Source organism: Lagenorhynchus albirostris, chromosome 20 (genome assembly GCF_949774975.1).
Source record: "Lagenorhynchus albirostris chromosome 20, mLagAlb1.1, whole genome shotgun sequence".
In the NCBI taxonomy this organism is placed as follows: domain Eukaryota; kingdom Metazoa; phylum Chordata; class Mammalia; order Artiodactyla; family Delphinidae; genus Lagenorhynchus; species Lagenorhynchus albirostris.
The window spans coordinates 14,508,422-14,520,971 of NC_083114.1; the positions used below are offsets into that span (position 1 = coordinate 14,508,422).

General features: G+C 36.9%; 1 protein-coding gene across 2 annotated transcripts in view; it reads right to left on the minus strand.

Annotated features, from left to right (window-relative positions):
• The window catches only part of GOSR1 (golgi SNAP receptor complex member 1), a 46,017-nt gene extending 33,467 nt beyond the window's left edge, over positions 1-12,550 (minus strand). Inside the window, exons 1-4 of one of the 2 annotated variants that reach the window (XM_060133945.1) lie at positions 12,496-12,550; positions 10,043-10,157; positions 4,279-4,366; positions 3,816-3,923 (exon numbers count right to left, since the gene is read on the minus strand). In XM_060133945.1, the coding sequence (XP_059989928.1) occupies positions 3,816-3,923; positions 4,279-4,366; positions 10,043-10,157; positions 12,496-12,526 (342 nt within the window). In that variant the 5' untranslated portion in view covers positions 12,527-12,550. Of the gene's footprint in view, positions 1-3,815; positions 3,924-4,278; positions 4,367-10,036; positions 10,158-12,495 lie in introns of both variants that reach the window. The other variant, XM_060133944.1, reaches the window with a different exon arrangement.

A 12,550-nucleotide genomic window follows, 5' to 3' on the forward strand; every position in this document is an offset into this window, starting at 1 on the left:
AGGTAAAAATAACATTATAATCACTTTCCTGAAGAGTGACCAACTTCTTTCAAATGAAAACAATTTGGAGGTAGGGGAACAGTGCCACTAAATCACTATCCTTTGTATCCCCTAGTACCTTGTCTTATGGGGCAGAATTGTAAAGAAAAAATAATTCTCAGATAACATGACTTCAAATAGCCTAGGATAAAACTTAAGAGGCTCCTTCTACTCATCAGTGTACCCAATGGGGCTTATTTTCAAATTTCACCTTTTTGGAACTCCTGCAGAAATTTAATTCCTAAACTAATCAAAAGAAGAACAGAAGAGAGCTATAAAGAATAAAATAATTTTAAATATTTTCCTTTCTTTTTCTACCATATTTTTAAGTTGCTAAGGAGTATTCATTAAAAAAATTCAGATCAGTATATAAAAAAGATAAAAAACATAATGCCACCTCCCAGAGAGCCCTTTAAAAACAAAAATAATACATGAACATGGGGTACCATGAACTAAAAGAGTACCAAAAAGAACAGAAGTAAAAACCATCTTGCTCCACAGTTCTTAATATTATGATCACTGTCTTTCAGTTTCTTTCAGGAAATATGTTTTTGCATATATGAGTTTATTATTTCTTTCATTTATGATAAAGAAATCATACTATATTCTGCTGCAACCTTATTTTTTGTAGTTCATAAAGTATGAAGTAATCCTTCCATATCAGCAAATTGAAATCTACGTTCTTTTTAATATTTAATAGTTAATTTTTAAATTATGACTATAGTAATTTAATAAATTCTCTACTGATAAACATTTTAGTTGCCTTTTTTTTGCTGTTAAAAAAATGCTTCAATAAACACTCTTGTGTATATATTTTATTGAACTAAATGTATTTAAAGGGTAAATGCCTAGCAGAATAACTGGGTCAAAGAATCTTACATGAATTTGATAGTGTTAAAATGCCTTCTAGAAAGACTACACCAACTTACATGCCCAGCAAATGGATGAGTGCCCATTTTTCTACACTCCTGCCAACAATGGGTTACAAATGCTTCAATATTTGCTAACTTGACAGGTGAAAAATCATATCTCATTTTTTTTCCATATCTCATTTTGATTTGTATATTTTCATTTGGGAATGTGGCTGACCATATTTTTATGATTTTGGCCACTCATTTTCTGTAAACAAGTTCATATCCTTTGCCCATTTTTCTACTGGGTTGCTTTTTTCTTATTTCTATTATCTCTGTATATTAAGCAAACTAGTCATTTATTATAGTTTCTGGTATCAGGTCTTGCTTAGGGAAGTCCTTTACTACCCCAAAATGTACAATTTCACCCATGCTTTACTCTGAAATTTTATTGTTTCTTTTTCTACATATAAATCTTTGATCCATTTGGAATTTACTCTGGATAGGAGGAATGAGATAGAAATTGAGGGGTTTTTCCCCTCAAATAGTTAGCAAATTGTTACTGCCTTATTTATTTTATAATCCCTCTTTTTTCCATTGATTCAAAATAGCACCTTTATCAGAAAGTAAATTTTCATGCATGTTTGAGTCTATATATGAACTCTACTCTATTCATCTACTTTTTCTCCAGAATCAAACAGTTTTATTATTCTAGCTTAACAGGTTTTAACAGGTGGCAGAATTAGGCATCCTTTACTACTTATCTACATTTTCACATGGGTTTTTTTCTTGGTTATTCTTATATAACTATAATTCCAAATAAACTTTGGTGTCATTTTGCTGTTTTTTAAAAAATGAAACAAACAAAAACCCCTATTATTTCCACTGGGATAAGATTCAATATATAGGCTGATTTAGAGAGAAATCATCCCATCCAAAAGCAGAGTAAGGGCTTCCCTGGTGGCACAGTGGTTCACAGTCTGCCTGCCGAAGCAGGGGACATGCGTTCGTGCCCTGGTCTGGGAAGATCCCACACGCCACGGAGCAGCTAGGCCCGTGAGCCATGGCCACTGAGCCTGCGCGTCCGGAGCCTGTGCTCCGCAACAGGAGAGGCCACAACAGTGAGAGGCCTGCGTACCGCAAAAAAATAAATAAATAAATAAATAAATAAAAAAGCAGAGTAAACCTTCTTTTATGTTCCTCAGTAGAGTTTTATACATATAAATCCTATACATTCTTATTAAATTATACATAAAATTTTAATAGTTTCTTCCATTGTACTTTCTAACAGATTACTGTTTGTGTGTAGGAAAACTACTTGCTTTTATATATTAATTTTATAAGTCATCAACTTACTGAATGTTTCCAATTTTTTTTTTTAGTTAGTTTTCTTGGTTTGTATTAGCTATATAATCTTATCATTACCACAGAATACAGATTCTGTCTCCCTTTTCAGTCTTTATATCTTGTTCTTTTTATTGTGTAACTGAACAACCAAGAACTTCTAAACAATGTTAAACATCTATGGGGATTGTGGGTATTCCTGTCTTGCTTTTTTTTTTTTCAAATATATTTAGTTATTTACTTTTGGCTGTGTTGGGTCTTTGTCGCTGCACATGGGCTTTCTCCAGTTGCCGCGAGCAGGGGCTACTCTTCGTTGCAGTGTGCAGGCTTCTCATTGCGGTGGCTTCTCTTGTTGCAGAGCACAGGCTCTAGGCGCATGGGCTTCAGTAGCTGTGGCATGCAGGCTCAGTAGTTGTGGCTCGCGGACTCTAGAGCACAGGCTCAGTAGTTGTGGCACATGGGCTTAGTTGCTCCACAGCATGCAGATCTTCCTGGACCAGGGATTGAACCCATGTCCCCTGCATTGGCACACGGATCCTTAACCACTGAGCCACCAGGGAAGTCCCTCCTTGTCTTGTTTTCTTTTTTCCAGTGGGAAAGCTTTTAGTGCTTTATTATTAAGCATTATGACAGATTTTAATCTGATGTACACATTTTTGCAGTAGGTAAATAAAGTATCCTTCTAGTCCTATTTTTAATAAGTTTTAAAAATTAGAAATGGTGGAATTTTTTCAATATTAAAAAATTTGGGGACTTGCCTGTTGGCGCAATGGTTAAGAATCCACCTGCCAATGCAGGGGACACAGGTTTGAGCCCTGGTCCAGGAAAATCCCACATGCCGCGGAGCAACTAAGCCCATGCACCACAGCTACTGAGGCTGCACTGTAGAGCCCGCGAGCCACAACTACTGAGCCTATGTGCCACAACTACTGAAGCCCGTGTGCCTAGAGCCTGTGTTCCGCAACAAGAGAAGCCACTGCAATGAGAAGCCCACGCACTGCAACAAAGAGTAGCCCCTGCTAGCCGCAACTAGAGAAAGCCCATGCGCAGCAACGAAGACCCAACGCAGCCAAAAAAAAAAATTTGCCTTCCTATTTGTACCACTATATTTTTAACACCTCCCATGTAAATCTTTAAAAGTTTTTTCATTTTATTGGTATACTTTTAATATTTTTCTCAAACAATACACTAAATATAGCAAATTACTTCTCTTCCATGTTATCTTCAAAGCTTGATGAAAGTATACTCTAAACCACCATATGACTGCTTATGCGTGACCACTGGCTATTTCACTGTTTCAGCTAGCTAGCAAGATCTTCCACAGTAGAAGTATACTTACCTACTGATGAATATTATTCAATTTTACCAGGCAAAAGCAAGAGCTGCTAACCATTTTCAGAATTTTATAATATCAAGAAAAAAAAGTAAAACAGGACAAACTTCTATAGCATGGCATTTATCCTCTTACAAGATTTTTCCCTTTGTTCCCCTACATACACGTGAACACATTCTATTCATAGAGTTAAAAAAAACCCTAAAACTTCCTATAATAACATAAAAATCTCAAGCCCAATGTACTACCTGCAATATGTCTCTATGTCGCTGTAATGTATGCATCAATGCTGCATTCAAGGAGGGGACACCGGCACTGTTGGTATATTCTGCCATTTTATCATTTACTCCTGTAAGCTAAAACAGAAAAAAAAGAAAAAGAAAACCAATAAAAATATTTTAGAAAGCACTGTAAAGAGATAAAAGTAAATTATATGCCTATATGCCTTTCTGGCTAACAGCAAAAAACAAAAACAAAACCAAGAAGACAGCAGGCAAGGGTTCAGTATTTCCCCAAAATAAACCATAAAGGCTAAAATAACATCCATAGGACCTGGGAATGGCTGTCATCAAAATTCAAGTGGCCTGGGGAGGCATACACCTTGAATGAAAGGGTGATTTCAATAAATACGTCTGCATTAATATAATCTAGTACCATATCTAACAGGTACACAGTTATTAGCAAAACAGCCATTTAACAGAAGGTACTTACCCTTGCCAAAAGCTGTTCAATCTCAATCGCCATAGTTTCAAACATTCTGTCTTGGCTTGATCCATTTAAAAGGGGTGTTGTGTCAGAGCTGAAGAGAAGTTCAAATAAAGAGTATCCATTACTTAAACCTAATCCTTTAAAATATACTTAAAATAATAAGGTAATTATTCTTAAAGAGGTCAAGTGGAACCCCGGAGACATTCTTTTTGTTTCATAAGAAGTTATAATTTTATAGAAGTTTTTCTATAAAGATCACACATCCTAAATATTAAATTCAGTATAAAATATAATTGAATGTAAGACTGTCCCAAGCTTTAATACATCCAATCTTAATAATGCAAAGAAATTCTAAATGCTTGTTTACTGTTTCCCAAATGAAAGTAACTTAAACTATGGCAGTGCCCAATTAAATGCTGTATCTAAAGGAACAAATTATGTGAAATAAAATTGCAGACCTATGTAGTACAGCATCTAAGAAGAGCCATAAAATGTATTACAAATTATGTTAGCTCTGTGAGGAATAACCTTTAAAATTTTTACCTCAATTATGGTTCCTGAGACCTTAATTTAAGTTCTCTTTTCCTTCTATGACTCTTTCCAAGAAGAAATAAAATTGAGATTTAAACAATCCACAGATTGGATAAATAGTTATTAAATAATCAGGAACTGGCTTTAAGTCTAATACAGATAGCCACATCCAGCAGGGAAGTTTTAATACCAATCCTTTACATTTCCACTTATATTACATAATTGTTTCTGTTTTGCTTTGCAAAAATGTATTTAACTGTCTTCTGAAATCTTAATAGTCAATCCTAACTTTTTACAAGTGAAACTATGTTTGACAAATTCAAATTCTAAAACCACATGTCTTGAAAGTTTCATTTGTCTCTTCTGAAAAACCATTAACCTTCATTAGGTCCCAAGTGGTATATACTATCATATGAGCAGCTGCAGCTCAATACTGATCTTAGTTATACTGAACACAGATAAATACCAGGAAATGACTATGCTCTCCAACCTTACTGAAGACTTTTTCTTGCCCTGTGACAGTTGCTTGGGTGCAGTAAATGAAAAGATTAAATAACCAGTTTAATGGTAAATTTACCTTAGCTCTTTCCCTTTTCCACATACACATCTACAGCAATAGTAACAAGCAGTGAAAGAGCCAATAAGGAGGATTTTTATCTTAGGATGTTTAACTAGGTCCAAATTTTTATTTCTTTAAAAATTTTAATTTATTTGCCTTAAAATATCTCATTCTTGATCATGTGTCAGAGCCAACCCAAGGTTCTCTGCTTATCTCAGAACATGCCCATGTGAAATGCTCTATATACTACTAATACAGATCCTCCCCTACCAGAAATAAGAAAAAGAACAATGGGCCAATAACATAAGCTCCGTCAGGAGGAAAACTGCCTATGTCTTGCTCACAGATATATGCCTATCACTGAGAATAGTGCTTGGCACACAGTAGATGCTCTTTAGATACTTGTTGAATGGATGAGGAGGCAATCTCTACACTCACCATTCTCAGGGAGGTATGAGTCCGGGGAAAAGGTCAAAAACATCCTCTCCACAATACTAAGATTCAGTTAAATTTAATTCATTTTATAAGTACATGGTGATTCATAAGATCATAAAGTTCTCAAAATACAAAAAGTAAAAAAATTACTCCTGAAAGAAACTTCTGGTCGTCACTGAGTTTATTCATTATGATGTGCTTTCAACCTGGGCAACAAACAAAACTTTAGAATGCACATTGGATCTTGGTCCTCATGGCTCTAGGTTTCTCATTAAAAGGGACAGTGAGGCTGAAGTAATTCCACAAACTCATTTCCAATTTGTTGTAGAATTTCTGAGGGAATGTTCTTGAATAGTTTCCCCTTTAAAGGAGTCATAAAAGTACAGGCATACCTTAGAGATATTGTGGGTTTAGTTCCAGACCACCACAATAAAGCAAGTATCTCGATAAAGTGAGTCACACTAATTTTTTGGCTTCCCAGTGCATATAAAAGTTACGTTTACAATTTACTGTAATCTATTAAGTCTGCAATAGTATTATTCTAAAAAACCAATGTACCTATCTTAATTTAAAAATACTTTATAGCTAAAAAATGCTAACCATCATCTGAGCCTTCAGTGAGTAATCTTTTTGCTGGTGGAGAGTCCTGCCCTGATGTTGATGGCTGCTGACTGATCCGGGTCCTAAAGGCTGGGGCGGCTGGGGCAATTTTAAAAAACAAGACAATACTGAAGTTGCTGAATTGATGGACTCTTCCTTTTGTGAACGATTTCTCTGCGGCAGGCAATGCTACTTGATAGCATTTTACCCACAGTAGAACTTCTTTCAAAATTGGAGTCAATCCTCTCAAACCCTGCTGCTGCTTTATCAACTAAGTTAATGTAATATTCTAAATCCTTTGCTGTCATTTCAATGATCTTCATAGCATCTTCACCGGAAGTAGATTCCATCTCAAGAAACCACTCACCTTTAAGAAATTTATATATCTACAGGAAACAACGCCTCATCTGTGCAAGTTTTATCATGAGACTGCAGCAATTCAGTCACATCTTCAGGCTTCACTTCTAATACTAGTTCTCTTGCTATTTCCACCACTTTTGTAGTTATTTCCTCCACTTAAGTCTTGAACCCCTCAAAGTCACCCATGACGTTTGGAATCAACTTCTTCCAAATTCCTGTTAATGTAGTTATTTTGACCTCATCCCATGAATCATGAATGTTCTTAACGGCATCTAGAATGGTGAATCCTTTCCAGAAGATTTTCAACTGACTTTGCCCAGATCCATCAGAAGAATCACTATCTACGGAAGCCATAGAAATGTATTTCTGAAATAATAAGACTTGAAAGTTGAAATTACTCCTTGATCCATGGGCTACAGAATGGACATTGTGTTAGCAGTCATGAAAATAACATTAATCTCATTGTACATCTCCATCAGAGCTCTTGGGTGCATTGTCAATGTGCAGTCATACTTTGAAAGGAATCTTTTTTCCTGAGAGTAGGTCTCATCAATGGGCTGAAAATATTCAGTAAACCATGTTGTAAACAGATGTGCTGACATCCAGGCTTTGTTGTTCCATTTATAGAACACAGGCAGAGTAGATTTAGCATAATTCTTAAGGGCCCTAGGATTTTTGGAATGGTAAATGAGCACTGGCTTCAACTTAAAGTCACCAGCTGCATTAGCCCCTAACAAGAGAGTCAGCCTGTCCTTTGAAGCTCTGAGGCATCAACTTCTAACTATGAAAGTCCTACGTGGCATCTTCTTCCAATAAAAGGCTGTTCTGTCTACACTGAAAATGTGCTATTTGGTGTAGCCACCTTCATTAATCACCTTAGCTGCATCTCCTGGATTACTTGCTGCAGCTTCTGCATCAGCACTTGCTGCTTCACCTTGCTCGTTTATGTTATGGAGACGGCTTCTTTCCGTAAATCTCTTGGATCAACCTCAACTAGCTTCACACTTTTCTTCTGCAGCTTCCTCACCTCTCTCAGCCTTCACAGAATTGAAGAGTTAGGGCCTTGCTCTGGATTAGGCCCTGGCTTAAGGGAATGTTGTGGCTGGTTTGACCTTTTATTCAGACCACTCAAACTTTCTCCATATCAGCAATAAGGCTTTTCACTCTCTTATCATTCGTGTGTTCACTGGAGTAGCACGTTTTAATTTCTTTCAAGAACTTTTCCTTTGCATTCAGAACTCGGTTGTTTAGAACAACAGGCCTAGCTTTCAACTGATCTCGACTTTCAATATGCCTTTCTTACCAAGCTTAATCATTTCCAGCTTTTAATTTAAAGTGAGAGACGTGCAACTCTTCCTTTCACTTGAACACTTAGAGGTCACTGTAGTTATTAATTGGTCTAATTTCAATACTGTTGTGTCCCAGGGAATAGGGAGGCCTGAGGAGAGGGAAAGAGATGGGGGAAGGACCTGTGCACGGAGGAATCAGAACACACATAACATTTATCAATTAACTTTGTCATCTTATAGGGGTGCAGTTTGTGGTGCCCCAAAACAATTACAAAGTAACATCAAAGGTCACTGATCACAGATCACCAGAAGAAATATATCCTAATAATGAAAAAGTTTGAAATGTTGCGAGAATTACCAAATGTGACACAGATACACGAAGTGAGCAAATGCTGTTGGAAAAATGGCACCAACAGACTTCTAAACACAGGGCTGAAACCTTCAATTTGTAAAAAATGCAATATCTGTGAAGCACATAGAACAAAGCGCAATAAAACAAGGTGTGTCTGAATTAAGATCGTGATACACAGAGAACACAGGAAAAGCATCATGTAATCGTATCTCTTAACAGTTTGGAGTTTTAAAATTGTATACTCACCGGCATAGTCAAATGGGAGACTTAAATTCAGGAAAAATGCTTTCTAGTGATAAAATAAGTTTACTCATAGAAAAGAATATTCCTCATTCGCTTTACCTGCTAAATAAAGGCAAGCCGAAAGCAATGCATTGCAATCAAAGCTATGTGACATGCCAATAGCTTACTTTTAGCTCCTAAAGTTAATATGTTGGCCCTGCTATCTTTAATTCTTTAATCATGTGACCTTGTAAAAAGAAGCAACACTGGCTATAGTACTGAAATAAGACTTTTGTTGGAATGTACACAGAAAGGTTTGGAGCATGGGCTCAGGATATAGAAAGATCTGGTTTCAAATCCAAGCTCAGTTTTTATTATTACTAGCTGAAAAAATATCCCACCTACCACCAATCCTCAAGAAGGTATGTAAAATAAGTAAAAATGTTCCCAGCATCCTTTATATAAAGCTCTTAAAAACAGGACCTGAGGCATGATGAACACTCTTGTGTTTAAAATTATTAAAATAAGCAAAAATTAGAAACAACACTCATCTACAGAATAAACTGATACAAGTACACAATGTAATACTATATGCAGCAAATGAATATACTAGAGTTAAATGTATCCATAGCTTAATCTCAAAAATAATGTTACACAAAAAAGCAAGTTGCAAAATAACTATTATGAATTGTTCAGGAACACAAATATATATGTAGTAAAAATAGATGGAGGTTACCCGGAGGGAGAAAATGGGATGCCATCAGGGGCCTCAACTGAATTGGTAATGATTATTTCTTAAAGTGGGAGATAGGCACATGGGGATCCATTATATTATTCTTTATATCTTCCTAAGTGTCTTAAATATTTCCTAATATTTTTCAAAACAAAGTGGATGGTCTAAAGTGAGTTTCAAAGATAAGAATACATTTACATATGTTCAAAATAGTAGTATACCAGTTTCTCAAAAAAGAACCAAAATTTAAAAGAGCTTCGATCATTAACAGTGAGGATACACACTGCATTAGATTAACCCTAAAACACCAGAATAGCAGTAGGTATACTGTGCATTTGAGTAGTCTCTCAGATCCATTTAGCAATCAGAAAATATAAGAAATACAATGTGGGCAAAGCAACATTTCCTTATACTGGCTTATTTCTGATGCAAACTCACTCTTAAGCCTTAGCATTTTCCTCCTGACAACAACACAGTCTTTGCCTAAGGATCCCAAATAAATGTTCGTCTCAAGACTTAAAAATTTTTATAAGTCACTAAAAAACAAGGCAAAAACAAAAAATAAAATACCAAAAATTTACCAATAGACCAAGTTACAGAGTTATATATTTTACTTTATTTTTTTAATGCTTCAAAAACATTATATAGTTTAAGGCATAATAGAGAGAATCTGGTAGTACCTATACCTGTCGCGTCTTCCATCTCGGGCACTGCTGTGACTGTAACTTGTACATAGTTTACTGAAGGAAACTAGTTTCAGGTCAAGCTCATTTTCCAGCTGTCGAGCCTGTTTCCTGAGATCTTTAACAAAATTACAAAAGCAAATAATTAGACACAAAAAATCCATCAGTAGATATAAAAATCACAAAACTTTTCTGAAGAAAACAAACTATGAAAATGATCATATATCTAGAGTCTCCCTTAAAGAAAAGTATTAAAAGAAGCAAACCAAACACCTACCCAGGAAAGCAAATTGTCACTTATTTAAACTTCAGATGAGGCAAAAAGGGGAGAAACAGTGGGAAATGCAAATTTTCAGCTTTATCCCAAAGACAGCTAGACAACAAATGCTGTTCTAACATCCCTGAAATTACTTATATAGCAACAGCTAAAATTTTTAATTTTAATTCAGGGGAAAACAGAAGAGAATACAAATCACAAAGGAACCGAGTATGGTTTATGACAAGCATTATATCAATTTACCAGCTAACTTTATAAGAAAGAAACCATCACTGTTTTTGACAAGGATCTTCCTATCTCTTTACGTTCCAAAGCTTTATTAAGCTTATGAAATTCTTAACAGTACAGTGAATAAGTGCTTGAGTGTAAAGAAAAAAATCACTGACAAAGATTTAAAAAACTGTCTTTCAATAAGCTTACTGAAAGATATCTGGAGAGGATGAGTTTGACAGTAAATGATGTGCTACCGACAAGGTCAAATATAAGTAAAACAGAAATAAGAGTGTAAGTTTTTAAAGAACAGAAGCAAACAAGCATGCAGAGAAATTGGTATAATGGTTTGGCATCTAAGGTGGTTGAGTGAGAGGAAGCCCATATCTAGATGTGAATACTCTCATTAATGGTGAAGTAGAGGTCAAAATAAAAGGGCTGAAATACAGAAGGCATAGTATAAAGATCTCATCTTTCAGGAATAAGAATATGAAACATTATTTCAATATACTTATCAGCAACCAGAAGTAGGAAGCAGCATGCAGGTGATACAGGGGAGCACATTTTCTCAGAGACCAAACCTCAGTTAGAATCTCAGCTCAGCCTAAAGTTCTGAAGTTCTGAGAACTGGCTCTGATTTATTCACAATCTACTTAACCTATGAATCTCTGCTTTTTGTTTTTTAAACCCCTAGCTTCAGGGTTTTCCTATGCATTACTAATCATGTGTTTAAGGCACCTGGCACAGAGTAGGCTGTCAATAATAAGCTGCTATAATTATTAGAGCATGACGCTTCAAGAAAGTATAGCCTAATGACTAATGTTCAAGATACCAATAGGCACTTCTACATAATTTTAAAATATTTTCTAGCTAGCACACACATTTCAAATAACCGTTTTAATACATGTGTTAAACTATAAGCATGCTTCTCTGTAATTAGTAACTGTCTTCTATAGTAGAAAACATCAAGTAAAAGCATTTTGAAAGTATAACAAGCAAGTATGGATGACCTCAGAATTAAGTATTTTAGACCAAGTGGCTGATAGTGACAATACTGCTATTTGTGGTGGGTTCCAGAGGTTTCGGTGGGTAGCAAGAGGAAATAGGTTAAAAGGGAAAAGGGATTCGGAGAGTAGTTTCTATTTTGCAGTAAAGCAAAGAGACAACTGAAAGAAAAAGGTCAGCCTTCTCTGATCTCTGCTTATCATCATGGTCCAGGAATGAGTTTTACATGAGCCCATTTTATCAAACCGTATTTTCAGATTAAATAAACTTGCTTGTCAAGTCACAAGATTTTTTTTGGTAGAAGAGGTAAAGCAAATGCAATAATTACAAATCACACTGGTTCTCTCAACTTTCTCTTTTTAAGAAAACCGATTTCCAGAGCAGAGGGTAAAGTTATTTCCTCTGCCTTCAAACCCGACTCCACACCCAATCCTCGAAGTCCCAGCCTGAAGGTGCCAAGCGGACCCAACAGGAGGGAGACATTCCGCTCACACAACTTCCCTCGATGGACCGGACTGACAAGTTTCTCCTTCCTCTTTTCCTACTCAACTGCCCAACAGTTACCTCAACTCTAAGGCGCTGATACCTCCAGTCTCCTGGACTCGGCATATTCTCGCTCAACACTCGTTTCCTCCCAGAGTTCACACCCAACCCCCTTCGTCCGAGTTCCGCTCCCCCCTCAACCCAGCTCTCCTCCGGCGACTCAAACCCTCTTCCTCTCGGTCCCGGCTCAGCCCTCTCTGCCCAACCCCTGCCCCAGGTCCCGCTGTCGCTCAGGTCAGTCCCCTCCCCAGACCGCACGGTCTCTACAGCCCCCAGGCCCGGCGGCTCGCACTGGCCCGGCCCTGCCCGTCAACTCGGCCGCTCCGGAAGACAGGCTCTTCCCCCTGCTGCCTCCGCCAAGACCCGTCCTTGCTCAGCTCTTCTGCCCCTCGGCGAGACGCACACGGAAGTCTCCCCTTACCTTCCCAGTAATTGCTGGTTCCTGCCGCCATCTTTGTTGTCCAACGTCAGTCGGG